This window comes from Hippichthys cyanospilos, chromosome 6, assembly GCF_059441005.1.
Source record: "Hippichthys cyanospilos isolate Australia breed blue-spotted pipefish chromosome 6, RoL_Hcya_1.0, whole genome shotgun sequence".
Classification (NCBI taxonomy): domain Eukaryota; kingdom Metazoa; phylum Chordata; class Actinopteri; order Syngnathiformes; family Syngnathidae; genus Hippichthys; species Hippichthys cyanospilos.
The window spans coordinates 13,072,501-13,094,085 of NC_142374.1; the positions used below are offsets into that span (position 1 = coordinate 13,072,501).

The window sequence follows — 21,585 nt, forward strand, 5'->3', positions numbered from 1 at the left end:
TATGGAGCCATTTCAACCGAAATACAAAATATAGAAATCGAACAGAACAAAATTAAGTTATGTTTCAATACAACATCGCCCTCTTCCGGCGAATGCACGGTATTTCTTTGCCAACCGCCACATTGTTTCCCAAACAAACTGGAAGCACGCTCAATGGCCAAAAATGTTTATTAAACAAAAGGCGCACGCATAACGTGGGTGAAACACACACACGAACGCACATGCAAAGGAAATACGATTTACGGTAAAAATATTAAAACCAAAAAGACATAGGGGAAAAAAAAGGCTATGTGTAGGATACACACCCAGTAGAACATGACAAATGTAGAATACTGGAGAGGCTAAATAACCGGAAGGACACAGCTGGTGGCGTGGAACAGTCCCTCGTCGTCCGCATTTAGACCCCCTTTACAGATAAATGCCATGTGTGCGTTCAATGGCTCCGCCCCCTAATCAAGGACTCTTTCTGCTTCTCTGCTGGATTAATCAGGGTGTTTGGGGTTTCCTTTTGCACCTGTTATTTTTTATGATCGCATTATTTTTATTTTTTTTTGTTGCTACGTTTTTTTCTTTTTTCTGTGTTTTGTTTTTTTTTTCGTTGATTTTTCTACATTTCTGGGTTTGTGGCGTTTGCGGTGAATTTGTGCCTGTTGACCATCATAAAATGTGCTACTGTACTCGATTGTTGAAAAGCAAACTGGCTGTACTCCTAAGCAAATGTGGTCAAAGTACAGTACTCACAACCTGTACTAATGTACAAGTGCACATGAATGAAATAAGACCGTTAGTTAAGCGGAAAATTGAAACCCGTTGAGATTCAGGTCTTGTATTTTTTCCTAGAATATGGCCAAGAAATAAACATAACTGTCAAACTACCATCCACCCAGAATAGAGGGCAGTAAATACTAACAAAACCACCAGAATGCAACCTACAGTATATTCTTGTTGCAAAAACAGTCAAAGCAGACACAAATTCAACTGGTTTGCTTAAGTAAAAAAAAAACCACACAAAGAGACTTCAAGTAAACATATATTAAGCAATTTCTGTATATGCAGATTGACTGAACAATATCTACTTAATTTAAAATACTAGAAGTTTAAAATACTATAAGTATTCTTTTGGGTTAGATGTGCAGCCACTTTTAACATTTCAAACAAAATAATCTAAAAAGGAAAACATATTTGTCGACATACTACATGGAACACACTAAAAGAAATAAGAAAAGTATGACAACACATGAATAAATTTGAAGTATTTTAAAATTGAGTATTTTCAATTACCTTGTTCAATACCAGCTTTGATAACTCAGCACACAAAAAAATGCATCCAAAATAGTTTCGTTCTATGACAGTTTAAATAATGGAAGTTTGTCAAGCATCAGTAGAACATGCAAATTTGACACTGGTACATACCCAAGACCCAAACTACAAAGTGTGAGGCGGGTGTGCCGATCACTGAGCTGCCCAATTCGTAACATCCAAAGGGCACATGATCAGAGGCTTTGCCACAAAACGTTGTTCTGTGGAGATACAAAAGACACTAAACATCTTCAGAGTGGCCACTTGTCAACTTCCTGCCAGAGTAGAATTGTGTAAGAATGTGTGAATGTTTTGAGCGGAGGCCTGGCCCACGACAGCCTCCAGCTCTGCGACGGTGGCATTGCATATCTGATTGATACTGGAGAAGCGCTCCAATAGAGCCAGCGCTTTCACCCGGCCCACTCCAGGAACCTGCTGCACTGCAGCCAAGACCAGTCGGTCCAAAAGTCCGCACGAGCTCCTTCTTTTGAATGGGTTCTCCTTGCCATCTGTGTGAACCTGTCACCAGAAAAAAAAGGACACAATATTTAAAGGGCTGAGTTGAAGTTTGTTCACTGATTATGTAATGATTAAGTAAGGAATTAGGTAATCTTCTACAGTGTGATGATTACTAATGAAAGTCAAAACCTTTAAACATTTGTTCCAGGTGAACTTAAAGAAGCTTCCCTTTGGTAAGTTCACCACATTGTCACAAAATATAATTATCAATGTACGGTAGATATGGTAGAACTGTACACTGAAATAACTAACAATTAGTCAGAAATACTTTTTTCCACCACAATTTCACAACTTTTCTGAGAAGTGACTTGGTTTCTGAAGACTGAAGTACACAAAGCAAAGTTGGAGAGCAACCTAACTCAGAGAGTGTCAATGAAGAGTGACATCACCATTTGAAGGAGAAGCTGTGAAGCTTCCATCTGCCCGCCAATCGGTAGCAGCGTCAGGCCGAGCTCCAGCACGACAAACTTCTGAACGGCCCAAAAGTACTGCTCGACTAGACGGGTTTTTTCCACTAGAACCAGCTCCTGGAAGCTGCTGCATGACTGTGACGCCAAAACACACAGACTCAGGCCAAAAACTAAACATGAGAGAATTTTAAACTCACATTTCTATAGCGAACCAGCTTCCTCTTGTAAGCGACGCCTGCGATGATGTCACACTCGGACAGGTAGAGGATGCAACTCTTGTTTGGGAGGAGGAAGTCGGCAATTCCCAGCTCACTCTCAAAAAGGAGCTTCACACCTCCGCCTGGAGAAGTAAAGCAGAATTGTGCCACAAATGTGTTTCTAAATACATTATGTGTAATGTACATGTTTAAAGATAGTTGCTAAAAACATGGAATAAGGTAACATTTCATAGTCCTCAATTATGGAAGAATTTAAAATGTTTTTGACCATTTCAGTTTTCCTGATATTTTTTTCGGACTATCTTAAACAGCAGCACATGATGAACTTTGGAGTTGGGCATGAGTTCATCCTTCCCCGCTGTATAACAACTTGAGCTTCGTTTGCATCAGTCATTTTTCTACAGAATTGCCAGCTGTGATTAGGCAAAATCAGGCGTAACCAAAAAAAATAAAATAAAACAACAATCTGAGTTGGTCAAGGCATAGAGTGACACACTCAGGGTTTCATGAAATACAATTGGAAGGTATTATTTATTGGAGCGTGTTGTCATCAGGTGAAATCAAGCAAATTGGACGGATGGACGTGAGGAAAATCTGCACCTCTTTGGCTTTCCCGTAGCGCCTTACCGTAGTTGTCCTCGGCTAAAACTACTATGCGTTGCACACGCTAATGGGGAAATTGAGCTCAAGTCAAATTTCGTGCGGAAAAAAAATCGAAAATGCTCTTTGGGCAACGTGAGTGGTTTACCTTTCAAGCTTTGAATAAGCGACGACTCTCGCCACTTCTCGCTAGCGATGACATGTCCGTAAGCAGGGACGCTCAAAGTCGCTTTTTTGATTTCCATGACAAAAGTTAAGATACATATTCTAGTTATGACAAACTAAAAGAAAAAATATCAACAATGAAATGTTTGGATTGAGTTAATTTCCATCCTTTCGAGGCGGCTTGTCTTTTTCTCGTTATAAAATGATGCGGATGAGGACCGGGTGTGACATGTCGCCCTCTATCGAAATGGAGCGCAATGAAAACTACATCCGTCACGCTCCCAATTCCATTTGTTGTCGAAATAAAACCATTTTAACCGCATAATGTCTTCAATCTATTCCTAATTAATCAAATGCTATCTTCATTAAAAATGTATTTTTTAAAGAGGATATTTCTAACATTTAAATTGTTCTGCAGTCTTAACTGCATTAGTGAACGTGTGTTTCTTTCCCAATTATGAACATTTAAGTGACCCCAAAAACTCTTTAATAATAGTGTACATTTTGGAATTTTGGGGGGAAAACCCTTTTTATCTGCTTTCCAACAAACCACTATTTATAAGAGTTGGCCCATTCGTCCATCTTTATTAAACACAGCAAATGCTTCGAGAACAGCTTCAATACAGGTAAAGCAGCTTTATTTATATGCTAGATTTTAATCACAAAAATAACTGTTTGCTGTATTTGATTAAAAGTTCAATATTTAAAAGTGTTTTTTTTAACAGAGAACTAAAGACATTGATATAAGAAAGGTACAGGAAAATACAACTTAACTAAATTATTAAAATAACTTCTCCAAGTTAAACATTTTTATTAAAATGATTCAAAAAATAAATTTAGGGAGTATAGAAAACAATTGAATACAATGAATAAAAGAATTAATTGAGATAAAGAGCACAAGTAAAAATGGTGGAGTTAACAATAGACACCAAATTTCTGATAGCTAGGTGTGATTATTTGCTTTAGACAAGTTATGATTCTTTTATATGACAATAGCTTTCATCACCTGGTCTCTGTTTTTCTTAGTCAAATTTCACTTTCCCTGAAACTTTAGCAGGAACAATTCAACACTTTTTTTGAACAATACAAAATCCTAGGGCTCCTGTGGTGTTTCAGCCATCACATTTCTGGAGGATAATTATGATAGAGTCGTTCTCTGAGGACATAAAACATAATAAAAGATCAAGCTACTTGATAGTTTCCAGTGATTTGCCAATATCGATCACATTTTGACAAAATTACCAGGCGCTATCATAATCTCTTGTTTCTTGGTGCCAATGCGGAGCACAGTGAGATCGTTCTGAGGGTCAATATCCCTCACTGTGCTGGTGGCCATCCTGGTCAGATGACGGAGAAGTCCTATGTACTTTGAGGCCTTGGTGCTGTCAAAGGTTGACCGGACTGGTATATCTGTCAAAAAGTATTCAACATCTGTTTTCAGTTTTTGTAATTGTTTTTAGTTTATACGAGGTTAGACAGCTCTATTAGCAACAGTAAGTGATAGGAGTCAATAAAAAAAAAACAAAAAAAACAATAGAAGATCATTTTTAAAAAGCGGTCTTAGAAAGGCGTTTATAGATATAAATAGATGCGGTTATAAAGTCAACCTATTAAATAATTGAAAATATTTTGAGGAGGAGTCGTGTCACAGTCTCTAAATTGATGTGTATAATTAATGAAATTAAATGCCTCTCTCAAATACACATTTTCGCTAAGTGCATCGTCCATCTAAATTCTACAAAAATCAATATTAAACCCACCAAAGTTTTAAGTTATTTTACCGACATGTCCCAGTAGATCTAAGGATGATAAAAGCACCCAAAGACAAATGAACTCTCCTTCAAATCGAGTTTACCGTCTTCATTGGCGATTATCGTTCCAATCACGCTCCTATTAGCTTCCACTCTGCAGAGAATTTTCTCAATTTCTGCGACTGCCTGCAAGAAAACATTTGTGTCATTATATTCAACAATGCACTAAAATAACACACATGCTCACGATCATTTGATTCGAAACTATAACTTAAAACCATTTCAACGATGACTTCGCCCAGTCGCCTCCAGTTGCCAATGGAAACAGAAACGGAATTGAGCGGAAATGACGTATGACGTATACGGAAGGGTAACCGTCGTTGTTTTCAGGTGGTTGGTTTTGCTCTCTTTCCTAATAGCAGACAAGAAAATGCCCGAAATAGCGGTGGAAAATGTGGTCGTACACCCCTTGGTACTGCTCAGCGTGGTCGACCACTTTAACAGGTCGGTTTGTCTAAAACGCGATTTCTTAGTGTGTGACTTTTTAAATTAAATATAGTGCAAGTCCGTTTTGGGCTAAGCTAATGCTAGGCGTGCTGAGTCAGAGCGCCGTTGAAAATACATGGTACGAAGCTAGCGCTAGTTAGCCTAGTCTTGCTAGCTGTTAGTAACATTGTAAGGTTTATGGAATTATATATATTTGACATTGACGCTTATGTACATGGATACTGCGACATTAAACATTATTGATATTCTCGCTAATCATGCTCAAGTATGTATAGCGTTGATTTCCCCTGTGAGGAAATGAAAATGAAATGTGAGAATGAAACTTTTGTCTAATTCAATGTTGCAGAATAGGCAAGGTTGGCAATCAGAAAAGAGTGGTGGGTGTACTCTTGGGATCTTGGCAGAAGAAAGTTCTTGATGTGTCAAATAGCTTTGCAGGTGAGTGTATACATTATTAATGTGACGTATGAATGAAAGCAATTGTTTCAACTTCCGTATAAATTTATATGCAGTACCATTTGACGAAGATGACAGAGATGACTCCGTATGGTTCCTGGACCACGACTACTTGGAGAACATGTATGGCATGTTCAAGAAAGTCAATGGTAAGATTTGACCGTTGGCTATTTCTGTAAGTCACATGTGAAGTTAAAGCTTAACCCTATGTGTTGTTTTCTTTTCTATTACATCAAACATGTACCTGTGCATATTCCCTTTTTAGCCAGAGAAAGAATTGTGGGATGGTACCACACGGGGCCCAAGCTGCACAAGAATGACATCGCCATCAATGAGCTCATCAAGCAGTACTGTACCAATTCAGTAAGGAACTGCAGTGCTTGATTTCTTATCTCCACGTACCTTGCAAGCTTCAAATTTTCCCTCTTTCACCATCCTAGGTATTAGTCATTATTGACGTGAAGCCCAAAGACCTCGGCCTTCCGACAGAAGCGTACATTTCCGTGGAAGAAATACATGATGTAAGTGAACAATAATAGAACAATAATATCAAAACTGCAACGCTTATTTGGTTCTCAAAATTCTGTGAAATTGACACCTGTCGCAGGTGCTATGTTTCACACTCTCGATATAAATTTGTAAAATAGAGACTGTTTTCAAACAAAATGGGTTTTTTTTAATGTGCTTTTGCCCTTCCACAGTCGTTAAATTTATTTGATCTTATTTTGAATACTTTTACATGGCAACAATTGAATGGTTCTTTGTAGGATGGAACACCAACTTCCAAGACGTTTGAGCATGTAACCAGCGAGATTGGTGCTGAGGAAGCAGAAGAAGTGGGTGTGGAGCACTTGCTCAGGTAAAAGTTATTGCAGCTTTGCTCTAAATTGATCATAAATCCATAGTTACTGTCAATTGAAAATATTTGGGTTGTTGTGAAACTTTTGCTGGCTTTTTGCCGCACACTCTTAAAGAGGGGACCATGAGTGAGATTGAGGTGATTGTATGTGAGCTCCAATTGACTGGTGACCAGACCAGGGTGTATGCCAGCTCCATTAGCCATCCTAAAAGGGTTCCAGTTAACCCATGAGACTACTGAGGAAACATTCTGTAAAAGACGGTTGGTTAATAAGAACAAGAGTGGTGTTTGTGTGTGTATAGAGATATTAAGGACACCACAGTGGGCACGCTATCGCAACGCATCACGAACCAAGTCCATGGTCTGAAGGGGCTCAACTCCAAGCTTCTGGAAATCCGCTCATACCTGGAAAGGGTGGCCGCCGGCAAGCTTCCTATCAACCATCAGATCATCTATCAGCTGCAGGATGTCTTCAACCTGCTGCCCGACGTCAATCTGCTGGTAGGTTAAACCTTAACTGTCTGCCTATAGGGCTGTAATGATACTACGCAGATTTTCAAACGAGATATTGATACTTCGGTTTGCACGGTGGAGGAGTAGTAAGCATGTTCGCCTCCCATGCGGATGTCGTGCGTTTGATTCAAACTTGAGTTTGCATGTTCTCCCCATGCCCGCATGAGTTTTGTCCACGTATTTTCCAGGTACTCTGGTTTCCTCCCACATCTGCAAAACACAAATTGAAGCCAAGAGCCAACTTTCAATCAGCATTTTTATCTTATATTACAACGTTTTTTTGCATTGCAACATGCAATTAAATTGGGTTCATTTAACTGTTTTGTATTCAAAACACTTATCAGGAATGTTATATTTGATTAATTCCACTAGTGTCACACGCAGAGTGGACGCTATTGTCACACACTTGTGTCGCACGCACAGTGCACTTGATTAACTGTACTTGTGTATTCACCATACTGCGTTGCGTCTCCGCTCTTCTCCTTTGCTGATTGATTGGATGAACCCAAAAGCGACTGCTTCTCCGTGCCATTGTCATCAAGACAAATAGAGCAAACGCTTTCCTCCTGTCAAGTGGCACTGTAATGTGTGTAAAAATATGTATTACTGTTTGAGTTATGATTCTATTAATTCACTTAAAAAGTCAAATGAATACTGTTTGTACTCATCCATCCCATTTCAAGAGCTTATGAATAGCAGCGATCGGGGTGTGCTTGCCTCCAGACGTTTGCTCTCACGTAGTCCCAACTCAGCCACTTTTGAAACCAAAACAAGTGGCTTGCAGTGTAGTAGTATTTAAATGCACTTTTAAAAAGTTTAATTTATACACAATCGCTGATCACTTTTACATGATAGGTGTTGAAATCCAGTCCTCCAGGGCTGATATCCTGCATTTTTTTCTGGTTTTCTCTCCCAGCACACCGAATTTCAAATGATTAGCTTATTAGCTAGCTCTGCAGGAGGATGAAAATAAACCTAATCATTTGAATGAGGCGTGCTTAAGAGAAATAGTTTGAAAACATGTAGGATGCAGGCCCTTGAGGACTGGAGCTTGACACCTGTGCTTTAGACAGACGCAATGTGATTGTTGCACATCAGGAATCCAACTATGGATTGTACATAGGTTTGCACGGAAGCTGTTTACTTATTGTTAGGTTTTGTTTTTTTTTATCTTCAGGCCTGGTACATCCATCTACACGTACATTTTCTATAGTATAACTTTCAATACATCTTCTCGCTGTGGTACATAGTTGCATATCCTCAGAATCTGAAAGCAATAGCTTTCTTTTTCTCCCTTTGGATTATTTGCCAATGACACAGCAAAAATGCACTTTTTAAGTGAATTATGCATTTGATGTAATACAGTCTAATTTTGGCATTCAAACGCACCAGCTCCAAGATGGCAACGAGAACTAAAAAAGTGACTACATGTGCAAGTGACTTACATTAGCCATTTTTATTGGATTTTTTGTTTCAACAAGAGGGTGCAAATTCACCATACAATAGCCAATGTTGTGATGCCAATCGAGAATCTGTTTCACACATTTTGATATACAAAATACAATACATCTTGATTACAATACATCTTCATTCATATAGCTGTAACGTTTGAGGCAACAAAGTTACATCATCATTCAACACATTTGGGCAGACTACAGTTTGACTATACTCACAGGCAGATTTTCTGCATCCTCTTTTGAAAAAAAAAATGCAATTTACAGTCGAAGTTTACAGTCAAATGACAGCGTTTTCTTGGTTTGTCGGCATGAATGTATTTTACTGCTTCCTGGTGGCCAAGTCTTACATGCCAAAAGACCTCTTAAGAAATCTACCATGACGCACAATTTGTCTAATTCTTTATATTCTTTTTAATTATATTGTAACATGTTTTGTATGTACAAAGTAGTAAATAAAGTAAGTGAAGATGCTACTGTATTCAAACAGAAGGCAAAATTATCAGAACTATTTTGTTGTTAATCTTTTACCTACAGTCCATTGTGTTTAGTCTGTATTCTGTTTTGAGGGTTGTCCACTTTGTCTGAACAGGAGTTCACCAAGGCGTTCTACCTGAAGACCAATGACCAGATGCTGGTGGTCTACCTGGCGTCGCTCATCCGCTCTGTGGTGGCCCTGCACAACCTGATCAACAACAAGATCTCTAACCGGGACGCTGAGAAGAAGGAGGGCCAGGAGAAGGAAGAGGGCAAGAAGGATAAGAAGGATGACAAGGAGAAGAAGGAGGACAAGGAAAAGGACAAATCAGACAGCGCCAAGAAAGATGAGAAGAAGAAGAAATGAGTTCCTCTCAGCTAAAAGTAGGACTCTGTGGGGAACACACTATCAACTGAGATACACACTCAATGGTGTACAAAGACTTTTTGATGACGACGTTGGTGGCATCGGTGTTCTGAAATATGAGAACATGTTTATTGCATTTTCATAGTTGCCATACATCTGCTGCTGACAGCTCCTCAGCGTTGCTCTTTTTGTATGATGCTTTCTGTGTTACTTATTAAATCGGAATCATATTCAGTCCGTGGGTGTTGTATTTATTGCCCACTCTTTGTGAACAGGTAAGAATAGTAAACGGTCAGTGAAACTGAATACACAAGTAGGGACATACTGCAACATGTCCATCAGACCATCTAAATCAGGGATCAATAAGCCTGGTCATTCAGAGCCCAGTTCCAGCCTGCTTTCAACATACTCCCCCTCCAACACACCCGATTCAACCAATTAGCTTACCAGCTTGCGTTGCAGAAGCCTGATACCTATGCTGAACATTTGAATCAAGTGTGCTTTCGGACGGTAACATTGAAAGCGGGGTGAATAGCGGCTCTGAGGGCCAGAATTTGCAAACCTGGGTCTTTATGACACATGGTTGATGCTTTCACCTGGGAAAGTGTGAAAAGTTGCACATCTGTAACTCAACCAACATCCAGCGTGCCGTTTGTGATGTTTACGGAAAAAACAGAAGCCATTTTGGCAACATAGAAAAGCTTGTGAAACGCCACAACACAAAATTTGGCATATTATATTGATGAGGCAGACAAGAGGTGAGCACATTGTCTTTCACTAAGGTGCAGGCAGGCACTCGAAGTACAGATAAATGTTGTGCTTTAAACAGTGCCAGACACTGTTGTTCAAATGAGCATGATTATGAAAACCGTTATGAAATAAATCAGCCTTCAACAAACAGATCCACGTGTTCACTTGGGGGCAATTATGTGCATTTTATAATCTCTTAAAAAAAAGATTCAGGTATCTGATATTTAAAAAAAAATAATTATACAGAGTAATTATGATGAGGAGGGAAATCACATTAGTTTTAGGCATACAATTTCAATTCATAGTCTCACCAAGTGTTGTTAAACAGCAAGTGTCCAATTGCAACCATAATACAGTCGAGCATCGCTATTGGCCTTGTTAAGTGTGGTTTTGATAAATCTGTCATAAAAGCGAACCGCAATTAAACCAAATTTCAGGGTTAAAGAATAAAATGTAGTCTTCCTCCCTGTTCTGTCAAATGCACATGACTAACAGTGACATGTTTAGTGTTCGTTTTAAAAAGTACCAATGGTCATAATAAAAGCGCGATGACGATAAGCAAAAGAAGAAGTGGGGCGCTTTAAACAAACTGCGTCATTTCCAGCCTCTCGCTCTCTCCTTTTAGAGCACTCCCCTGCTCGTGCTTGCACCGGTACCGGGTACCCGGTAGTCCCCCAGTGGCGAGACGCCTCGCCTCTCCTCGCCCCGAACCCTCGCGTCGTCCAAATCAGATTATTACCATTAGGGCAGGGAAAGTGGATCCTGACGTAAGAGGCTTAAATCCTCCAGCGCCGCCAACACTCTCATTCCGAGATTCTTCATCCCGACAACGGCGGAGGCGTCCACGCCGTGCATCGAGCATGACTACTCTGCTTCTTCTCTGAGGCGAACCGGGAACGGGAACGGGACCGGACAAGCGGCAACAACGACATGGCGTCTTATCTCCAGGTGAGGCCGCCGCCCGAATTCGACATGAAGAAATCCCTCAGATAATTAACTTGTGGGGGCTGCCGTGCGCGTCATTGTAATCACGAGCGTGTCGAGGCGATATGGATCGACTGAGGTTTATCTCCTTGAAACACTTCATGTGTGATACATATCTATTTTAATTATTGATTTGGGGTGGGGTATGTGCGCGTGCCCGTGAAGGGCTAAACAGGTGGTTGAGAAGCTGGGCTGTTGCCAAGGCGCGTGCACGCGGACCCCCTTTGGCTCTGCATTTAAGGGGAGGGAAAATGGCGGGACACATACCTCGAAAATTATTATTTTTTTATTATCTGACAATTTCTCACAATTGCTCACAGATCGTAAGAAATAAGTTCGTAAATAACACAATACAAAATGGAATTGGCCAAGCAAATGATCAGCATCAATGATCATTGGAATAACATTAGTTGCTAGGCAGAGTTCATTCCACACTATCGCAACTTCCCCAAAAGCAACTGTTTTTTTTTTTTTTATCCTAATGCCTTCTCACAACTTCTTCACTTAGGACCATTTGCTCACAATTTTTCTCAAGTCAGGTTTATTTGTATAGCCCTCAATCACCACGTTGTTAAAATTTAAACACACAAACATGCTCTCTTGTTGCTAGGCAGACTCCAATCTACAGCACAAGTTGCACTTTCACCTTTTGTAAATTGGACCATTGGGTTTTGAGTCAATGGATATAAAGAAATCAGATTTCTGAATTCACAGAGATTCAAATAAATAATGAGTAAAATAACCACAGCAAGAATTCATTTCACCTGTGGGAAGCACAGAGTTGAAAAAGAGGGGCTTGGACTGACATTGTGCAGTAGGTTTTTAGTTTTTATAAGTGACCAAAAGTTTATCCTAACTACATCAGAGTCATCTGGTACATACACCTTTTACATAACCACAAAGACAATTAACAAAACTGGCATATGGCAGCAACAAGACGTCAGACTCACACTAAGATAATGCCTAAAACAGGTCGTTCCTGAGCCAGGTTTTTTTATATCCATTAATTTCCCAGTTGAATCACTGCTCTGCATTAAATATAACTGCTCCAAATGCAATCACCGCTGTCCACATAACCAAATCCAAAGTCAAAATTACACATAGCAGGTGTGAACCAATGTCAGTGCAGTATGAGACAGTCTTCATTGTATGAATGTTTTCCTTTCTGCATACAGATAGCAGACGATGAGAAAGGCTACGATTTGGACCTTTTCTGTGTGCCCAGACATTACGAGAAGGATTTGGACAAGGTGATCATTCCTCATGGACTCATCATGGACCGGTGAGCCACCCAGGGTGATATTCACAACCATGTGTGTTGATGGTAGATTGCATTTGAATACATTTGCTTCTCAAACCGCTACAGTCCTTTTTGTGCAAGGGAAATTTGAGCAAGGGCTTTCGAAATACAGCACAGCATAGCTCATGGGGGATTCATGAGTTCGAGTCACTGGCGGGGCAAAATAAATTAAAAAGTCTTTGTACGTTTTAAGGCAATTACAGTCCCACGTTTATGTACAAAACTTGACGAGGGGGCTTGGTGTAGCTGTTAACACGTTATATTTCAATCAAGCACTGTAGGCTAACACAGCGATTCTCAAATTGAGATAAGAGAACTACTCGGAGTACGTGAAGGTGATTCGTTAGATTTGAACGTGTATGCAGTTAGCATCGGATACAATTTGATGCGTTTTCATGCCACGGCAGGAACAGTTCATTTTTCTTTTTTGAATTAAGAGTAAATTATTCGGAACATCAAGCAACTTAGGGCGTTCAAGTGACACTCGCAAAACATGTTGTGCCTTTATTTTGCAATTTTATAAGAACGCGGATAAACCAAAAATGCAACCCGTGAAGTAGAAAAGAGGTACCACTACAAATGCAATTCCAAAGCTTAATAAATCAGACACAAGTGGCATAGCCCTCTGTTGGCGGGTTCTTCGCTGAAAAAAATGATTCACAGTAGGTACACTGTTGAAAAAAGGTTCCGAACTACTGGGTTAACACACTTCTCTAGCTTGTTTAAAAAAGAGTTACTGTAAATGGGAAAAAAAAAAAAAAAAAAACACACCCAAACTTTAAGGGGGCTGAGAAGCATCCCCTCAAAATGGTCTCGAAATGACTGTGGCATAGATGTTATGCAATTTATGAACTTAAAAAGATTCTACTTTAACACATACATAATTCTAATGGCGCATACAATTAGGCTGGCCTGCATAAACTTTATTCTCAAAGCTCCATAGGCGCTATCATTATTGCATGGGAAAGACTATTTGTTCAGAATTCTATGAAGATACATTTATTCTGCACAGTATTATAGCTGTTTGGGAATGTTTTGCTTGTGATCCAGGACGGAGCGCCTGGCCCGCGACATCGTGCGGGACATGGGGGGCCACCATATTGTGGCCCTTTGCGTGCTGAAGGGTGGCTACAAATTCTTTGCAGACCTGTTGGACTACATTAAGATGCTGAACCAGAACAGCGATAAATCGGTCCCACTGACGGTGGATTTCATTAGAGTGAAAAGTTACTGCGTAAGTCACACTGTTGGCTCTTTTCATTGCCAGCATCGGTGTGAAATTTATGGAGGTGACTTTAACAGAAAATGTCATGAGTTTTACTGGTTTGCTTGGAGAAAAATCTGACTCGGTGCATTCATCTGAAATAAAAATAATCTAGCGTTTTAAAATAAATATCAATATTTCAATCACATTCTTTTCAGTTGACTTCACCTGACTTTGTCCAAACGTTTCCCGCCAAGGGCCGAATGCACCAATGCAGTAACATCATACACAGTGTGGGACACCTTAAAGTTATTCATGACTTGTCTATAAAAAATTAAGGTAAATCCACCATACGCTAGGATATGCTAAGCATTTAAGTACATTAAGTTAGAGAAACATATTAAAATGCATTTATATTTGTTTAATTCAAACAGTGAAACTCATACACATTTGTTAAACACAGATAAAATAGACTTTTCTAGACGCAAATGCTTATTTCTACAGATCATTTGAGTGGTTTCTTATGCAATATTGACATTGTGAATTTAGTGTTTCAATTACCCGTAAGCAGTAATCACAATCTTAAAAACAAAAGACTTTCACTTTAGAAATTGAACTCCTGAACTACTACATTTTCCACCATATTCAAATGTAGTGAAATGTACGGAGCACTCCTAGGTCAAGTTACCGCTGTATTTGTATTTCAACAATAACAATAAGGCTTCACAGTGTAACCTCTCTTTGACTCCCTAGAATGACAAATCATCCAACAACGTCAAAGTCATTGGAGGCGATGAGCTGTCCAGTCTCTCAGGCAAGGTTTGTCCCCGCCTCATCATTACTATTATCTTCAGTCATTTACATACATTTATATATAAAACTCACAAACGCTTTTGTTATCCCTCCAGCATGTTTTGATAGTAGAGGTAAGATAATCTTCTTGTATGAATTACTTTAAACGGAGTACACACATACTGATTTTATGAAAATGTAAATCGATGCCTAATTGCTATTCCTATTATTGTTTTTGCTGAGTGTGACCTGTGTGCAAAGTTTTAATTGTTTTCACAGAAGTTATGACTATCAAAGTCAACAGCATATTTCTTGGTAAACAACACATCGCCATAGCAACAGCAATCAACAAAATAAAAAAAAACCTTAGCTATTATATGTCATCTTGAAGCTCTTAAAATAAACCACCCACAATTTCAAGATAAAATCTCTGTGTCCTTGAGCAATTAAATATACCTCCAAATTTCTGTAGCGTTAGATGAAATGCACAACTGGGGCTGCTTGGCGGGTGGGGGGGGACTAAGCCACCACATAGGCCTGGCTCTGATATAAATCCGTTTGACAATCGTGTCCTTACTGAAATTTATGCTTCGTCCCGATTATCGGTATGTGTGTCTCCCGCTTAAGAAAACACAGAAAACACCAGTTTTTATATTGACCAATCATTCACTGTTTCCTCCCGTACAAAAGGACATTGTGGAGACAGGGAGGACGATGCAGACGCTGCTCTCGCTGCTAAGTAAAAGCAGACCCAAAATGGTGAAAGTGGTGAGGTAAGGCCATTTGCCCACATCCAGGAAGCAGACAGCTTGCGTGCTCACAGGCAGCGTGCACGTGAAGGCTAATGGACGGACGCACTTTCAGCGTGGAGCAGCTTAAGACTTAATCTGTTCTGGAGCGAGAGTGTAGCCGGAAGTGTTTGAAGCTCTGTCGGTAATTCAGCCACAGAAACGCGATTAATTATTTTTCTCTTATCCCCAAAAAACAAAGTAGCACTGAAGTATTGTACAGTATGTGATCGAGAAAAATGTATTGAACACAGAAATTGAATGTAAATTAACGTGTGGCTTCTTCAGGCGTGCATGTCTTGACCAGCAGAGGGCAGTATAATACAGACAAACCGCTTCATTCAGGACAGGGTCACAATGGCTCAGTAAACTGCATGATAGTCACAGAGGATGGTGATTTTTATCCCTGTAAATACTGTAATGTAACTTAAACGGTGTTTTTATTTGTTGCCTAAGGATACAGACTACAACCCCGATGGTATTTGATAGCTCGTCTATAGCATTTAAAAAAAGAAAAAAAAAAAAAACGGTTGAGTGACCGCACTTGTCCCAAAGCCGTCAATCACATCACGGTCGCAAGTTGGTATGCGAGGAATAGGACTTTTATTTTCATCAGAAAAATATTAAACATAAAGCTCCTCTTTTGGGGTTGCAGAGGAGATCTGTTCACAAAAAAAAATCATTACCTTAATTAGTATTAATTTTTCACAAAAAATAATCAGACCTGTTCTCAAAAAGAAATAATTATAAATAAATATTTATCTACTAAACTATTCAACTTTTTGGATTATAGTAGAGATGTGTCCAGAAAAAATAAATCATTAACTCAACAGGTGACGACAGGTGTCACATGACAAATTGGGTTGAACCATGGGGGAGAATCTTGTCTTTTTACAATGGTGAAATTGAATAACCAACTGAACGTAACATTTGTTTTATGAACTTAAGTATTTTTTCCTGAAACAATGAATTCATTCAATTATTTTTAAAGGATGTTTGCACGTTTGTTTGTTTTGTTTTATTCAAAATCTTGAGTACCCTCTGAAGTTCCTTCAAGTACTCCCATTTGAGAACCACTGGTCTAAAGACTTGTGTGCCGCTTTTGCCCCGACGCAGTATGATGCCATAACTCCTCCCATATAGAATGACAGACGGCGGTTTTGTTTTAAGCAAAAGTCCCTTTATTTGTGGCTGAACAAGAACGAATATTAACAGGCTGTTAGACCGGTTCAGACTCCATGATAGACTGAGCGTGGGTATGTAATTGCAGTACGTTGGGTAGCCGCTGCCATAAAGCAGTGATGGCAAGTGTCGTAAATACAATATCTATGGTATTATCAACATGACAGTCAACATATATTTTTGGGGAAAAAAAGCCAAGAATTGAAGCTACAAAAGGTGAAGCACCAAGTGTCGAGGGAACACTTGTATTAGCTCATTTCTGTGGGAATGATGATCTTGATGTGTGAGTTAGGCTCTTTGCCTCCAGGGACCCAACTATTTGTAAAACTATTAAAACTTTGACTTTTCTATTATATATCACCTTTTAATAGTGGGAATAGTTACAAATAGGCCTCAGGCTGATTTGCACGATACACTTTGACCTCAAAACACAACAGAGCTGCAGCATGAGCTAATTTTAGCTTTGTGAACTAATTCAAGCGCCTGCACTAGAAATGAAATCCTGTATTCAAGTAGTCTGCCACAATCATTAACATTGTAATGCGTGCAACACTGCAGTCAATATTAGCACTACAGTACATGATCAAAGTAAATATTTCCAATCTTCATCCTGGAGTTGATTTACTTGCACTTGTACATATTTATAATTTTTAAAGCTACTTAAGATATTTATTTTCTGTTCAGTTTCATTTATTTTAATCATGCATCTCTTTCCTGTTTGCAGCCTGCTGGTGAAGAGGACTCCCAAGAGTTCTGGGTATAGACCAGATTGTGAGTACATCCACTGCCATGTACTGTTTATATAATTATGTAATGATGCAATGTCTTACTTGACATCAAAGTTTGTTTTAAGGACTTCCGGGATTATCTAATAAAGCTGTCATCAGGATTAACATTAATTTCAGACAAAACGCTTGCACTCCATCGCCACATTACTTGTTACATAATGTTTTTAGCTTTGATCAAGATGGTCCTTTAAGGGTGCTTGAACGCTGCGTTGGCTGAGTTGGGATCCACGTTACAATCCTTAATACCTGGACGGATTTAATAATATGGACGGATCGATAAATTTAGTGTCACAATAATTTTGTTTGGATGGTTGCTGTTGCCGTGGGCTAAAAATGCTTCCATGCTTTGACTGCAGATATTGGATTTGAGGTGCCTGATGCCTTCTTGGTGGGCTACGCTTTGGACTACAATGAATACTTTAGAGATCTAAGTGTAAGTAAGCACTTGTAAAACATTAACTATTGGGCCTTGGAGGGGAGCCACTTCGCAGCACTACAGAACACAATCAACTTTTGCATTTAACATAAAGGACAATTACTTTTTTAAAATGACTAAATCACTGCCTTATTCAATAAGGTGATTTATGAAAATGGCAACCTTGTTCTAAAATCAAAGATAAATTAGCACTTTTTTCACACTGCAATCTTGCAAATATTGATAGTCACCAAGTCCTTCACACAGAGATTTGGAAAATGTTTTAATTTCACAGAATGGCTACCAAATTAATACAATTTACTACCACCCTACCTCACCCTAGAATGATTACCTTTTACTGAAAGTTTTTGACACAAAAACACAAAATGTCTGTGAGATTATTCCCTCCAAGAAAATACCCCTCCTTTTGCATAAATAGCAAGCGTTTCTCTTCCTTCTCTGTTCCTTACCAGCACATATGCATACTGAACGACGAAGCCAAGGAAAAGTACAAAGTGTGACACGATGATGGTTGGAATCGCCGACGACTGGGACCACTGTGACGAGCCTCCTCTTCTTTATTTTTATACACAAAAGTTCACAAAATGTGCACAGAACATTTCTTACCCCCTGTGACTGAAACTAGTATGATGGATATTTTGGTTGTATGATTTATTTATTGATGTTAAGAGATGTTTTACTGTACATTTATAGTTATTATAAGGAAAGAATGTAACTGGTGACTCAGGCTTTTCAGTGAGTGGAAAGTAGCCTTTAAGTTTGCACATGTACTCTTACCATCTGTATATTAATATAATGGCATTGCACTGTATAGACAAACATTATGCCAAGTGGACTGACTAATAACAATCAATGTTCTGTATGTTTTATTTGCCACATGACGTTCTCATAACGCCGTAATACAAATCAATTGAAAGCATTTGCATGTTTTATTTATGGCACACACAAAACAGTTTCCAATTAGGAGTAACAATCAATATCGATTATTATGTACATGTTTTTTTGCTAACAAGAGTACTAATTAAATAAAGGAGAGCTGTAGCGTTTCTATGCAGATTAAACAGTGATAAAATGTTCTTGCTTTTAGATGTCTCATCTCCGTAAGACCCAAGTCATAATTATGAGACGTGTGTTTCTATTCAATATTTTTCTGCTAGAACTGGTGTTTCGCCGAGCCATAACAAACCAAAGAAAACGTCTTCATTTATTACTTGAACATAAGTGCGTCAACCACAATATGTTTGTTTAACATGACACTGTCGTCAAACAATTCGATGTGCAGTACAGTTCCAACGGTCCTCCATTCCTAGGTGTCGCTGTGGGTGGTTAACGCCGCTGTCGTTTCCTATACTAACAAGTTCGCCGTATTGTTGACTCGTGTTTTGGCTTTAGCGTTTACCGATTTAGAAAATGTGTTATTTTTCCATACTGTAGCATTCTCTGCACCTAGCTTCATTTGCATTACCCAATCCATCTTAAAACGACGTTGCTAAATGGGAGCTTACCTCAGTGTAGTTGGCTGGCTGTAGTTTTTTTTTTTTTTCCCCACCGCTGCTAACATGGACCTCAAGGAGGAAGCGATGGCGGCATTCGAACCCTTTGACCTCAGAAAGCAAGCGGACAAACTCGAGGTGGTCGAGCTGCCTCAAGCCTCCGTGTTGGTCCCGCTGTTCGTTAGAAGCGGCAAGATACACACACTCATGACCCAGCGCTCGAAACAGGTAACAGGCACACGTGCCAGATCCGCACACTCTGGACCAGGCAAAATAAAAGTAATAATCATGGGTAGATTTTCAAGAAAACATTTTAGAAGAACAAACTTGTGTACTATGGACCAAAAAAACATGTAACTTTTCTATATTAACTCATTCAATCCCTAAAGTCGATGTTTATAGTTCAAACATTTGATTCTAGGGAACTTTTTTTTAAAGTGTTTGGCTGAAGGAGGGTCTAAAAAATTCTACTTTCTTAGTAGCTACTACTTTGGTTAAGTACTAAATGTAATTTACTAAGTTAATTTACTAATGTACTTAAGTTTAAGTCAAATACTAGAGTAACCTATTACTTTAGGTAACTAATGTAAATGTAACAATTAATTTAGGTAACTAAGTATGTGCTAAAATAATCAACCAAGACGATTGACTATATTAGGTAAATATTTTATGTTGGACTTCAGTATTTTCACCTAACACTGAAGAAAAAAAAAGAATTAGTACCTGGGATTTGACGTCTGTACTCTTAAAAAAACAACACCAAAAAAAACATCTTTGTGATTGAATGAGTTGATATGTTTTGAAGGAACACAATTGTAAAGGAGAAGTGAGTTGGAAATCAATATTTTTTCAATCATAACGTTTATCATTCATGTGAATGTACATTGACATGGCGCAAGAACGCATGGTCAGTCGTGTGAAAAATGATTATCTCATGAGACTTTTGCATTCATGGTTGATGTGCTTGTCATACAAATACTGTTATGATGACTACCACCTTCACTTTTGGATCACACTATTGTGTGTATGCACACGGACAGCTGCGGACCAGCGCGGGAGAGGTGTGTTTTCCCGGCGGCAAACGAGATCCAAGCGACAAAGATGAGGTGCACACGGCCTTAAGAGAGGCTCACGAGGAGATTGGACTTCCTCCAGGTGACGTCCACGTCATCTGCACACTGCAAGGCATCGTCTCAAAGGTATGCTTAACCCTCTTGTCTTGGCAAATCACATGACACCCCGCCAGGCCACAGGAAGTACACATGTATTTTTCGATATTTTGAACAGAATGCTCTCCTGGTGACTCCGGTGGTGGGCTTCATCCCAGAGTCGTTTTTGGCCCAACCCAACCCGGCGGAAGTGAGTGCCGTTTTCAATGTTCCGTTGGACTTTTTCCTCGGATCCGCCGCCGGCGAGGCCGCGTGGTGGCCGTCGCTCTCCTTTGACTTTCTGGAGCCCCACACGAAAGCCAGTTATCGGATTTGGGGTCTGACCGCCATGGTGGCCTTTGTGGTCGCCACCATCGCTCTGAAGACAAAGCTTGAGCGTCATGAGACTTTCAACGAGGACTTGATGCACAGGCTCAGACACAGGTTACAACAAAAACTGAGGACGCCAAGTAAACTGTGACATGTCATTTCATACAAGGCGTACAGAATTATTAGGGAAGTTATATTTTTGAGGTTTAATTTTATTATAGAACAACAATCATGTTCTTAATGAACCCAAAAGACTCAGTAATAGTAAAGCTGAATATTTTTGGAAGTTGGAGTGGGGCTTTTTTAGTTTTAGCTATTTTAGAAGGATAATTTCAATGGTTTGTTTTCACCAGGGAAACCAATATAACAGCTCAACATTCACAAATATACTTTTGACATTCAAAAACTAAAAAATCAATCAGTGACCATGCATAAAGAGCATCCTCTTTATGCATGTTGCACATCATCATGTGGTCAAAATACTCATTTGCCTAATAATTCTGCACTCCATGTAAACTTGTTGTACTTGTGTGGTGATGTTTTATTTTACAGTTCAAAAGCACAGTGATAACATTTTAAAAAATGAGCTTGTGATGTCTTGAAAGATTTTGATCAAAAAGTTGTACTAAGATGAAACTGCTAGTCAAGAAGTAATATTTTTCATACAAGTATTTTGGTTATGTAAATAAAATAAAAATGATTACATCTTGCACCCTTGTATTTTTTTTAAATTTGGCCCTAATGCTTCTTTCCAGCAGTGTGATGCTTTGTCATTTATGTTTTTTTGATACCATA

At 39.1% G+C, this 21,585-nt stretch overlaps 5 protein-coding genes across 5 annotated transcripts; 3 read left to right on the plus strand and 2 right to left on the minus strand.

Moving 5' to 3' along the window:
• Nucleotides 1-150: 150 nt before the first annotated feature.
• Nucleotides 151-3,418, minus strand: faap24 (FA core complex associated protein 24). The gene is made up of 4 exons (XM_088417382.1): nt 3,195-3,418; nt 2,426-2,568; nt 2,208-2,363; nt 151-1,818 (listed from the first exon to the last, which is right to left on the minus strand). Exons 1-4 carry the CDS (start codon nt 3,289-3,291, stop codon nt 1,567-1,569), a joined length of 648 nt encoding a protein of 215 aa, XP_088273508.1. The 5' UTR covers nt 3,292-3,418; the 3' UTR covers nt 151-1,566.
• Nucleotides 3,419-3,826: 408 nt separating this feature from the next.
• Nucleotides 3,827-6,145, minus strand: LOC148422243 (dynein light chain roadblock-type 2-like). Its single transcript, XM_088417680.1, has 4 exons — nt 5,241-6,145; nt 5,067-5,148; nt 4,454-4,621; nt 3,827-4,367 (listed from the first exon to the last, which is right to left on the minus strand). Exons 1-4 carry the CDS (start codon nt 5,241-5,243, stop codon nt 4,324-4,326), a joined length of 297 nt encoding a protein of 98 aa, XP_088273806.1. The 5' UTR covers nt 5,244-6,145; the 3' UTR covers nt 3,827-4,323.
• psmd7 (proteasome 26S subunit, non-ATPase 7) lies at nt 5,326-9,829 on the plus strand. Its single transcript, XM_088417676.1, has 8 exons — nt 5,326-5,466; nt 5,816-5,907; nt 5,982-6,074; nt 6,191-6,288; nt 6,366-6,446; nt 6,693-6,784; nt 7,087-7,285; nt 9,344-9,829. The coding sequence occupies exons 1-8, from the start codon at nt 5,393-5,395 to the stop codon at nt 9,593-9,595; spliced, it is 981 nt and encodes a 326-aa protein (XP_088273802.1). The 5' UTR covers nt 5,326-5,392; the 3' UTR covers nt 9,596-9,829.
• A 1,109-nt stretch (nt 9,830-10,938) lies between these two features.
• Nucleotides 10,939-18,738, plus strand: hprt1l (hypoxanthine phosphoribosyltransferase 1, like). Its single transcript, XM_088417679.1, has 9 exons — nt 10,939-11,293; nt 12,505-12,611; nt 13,680-13,863; nt 14,587-14,652; nt 14,742-14,759; nt 15,316-15,398; nt 17,320-17,366; nt 17,740-17,816; nt 18,272-18,738. Exons 1-9 carry the CDS (start codon nt 11,276-11,278, stop codon nt 18,317-18,319), a joined length of 648 nt encoding a protein of 215 aa, XP_088273805.1. The 5' UTR covers nt 10,939-11,275; the 3' UTR covers nt 18,320-18,738.
• A 389-nt stretch (nt 18,739-19,127) lies between these two features.
• Nucleotides 19,128-21,500, plus strand: nudt7 (nudix (nucleoside diphosphate linked moiety X)-type motif 7). Its single transcript, XM_088417678.1, has 3 exons — nt 19,128-19,540; nt 20,353-20,511; nt 20,600-21,500. Exons 1-3 carry the CDS (start codon nt 19,379-19,381, stop codon nt 20,939-20,941), a joined length of 663 nt encoding a protein of 220 aa, XP_088273804.1. The 5' UTR covers nt 19,128-19,378; the 3' UTR covers nt 20,942-21,500.
• The last annotated feature ends 85 nt before the right edge of the window (nt 21,501-21,585 follow it).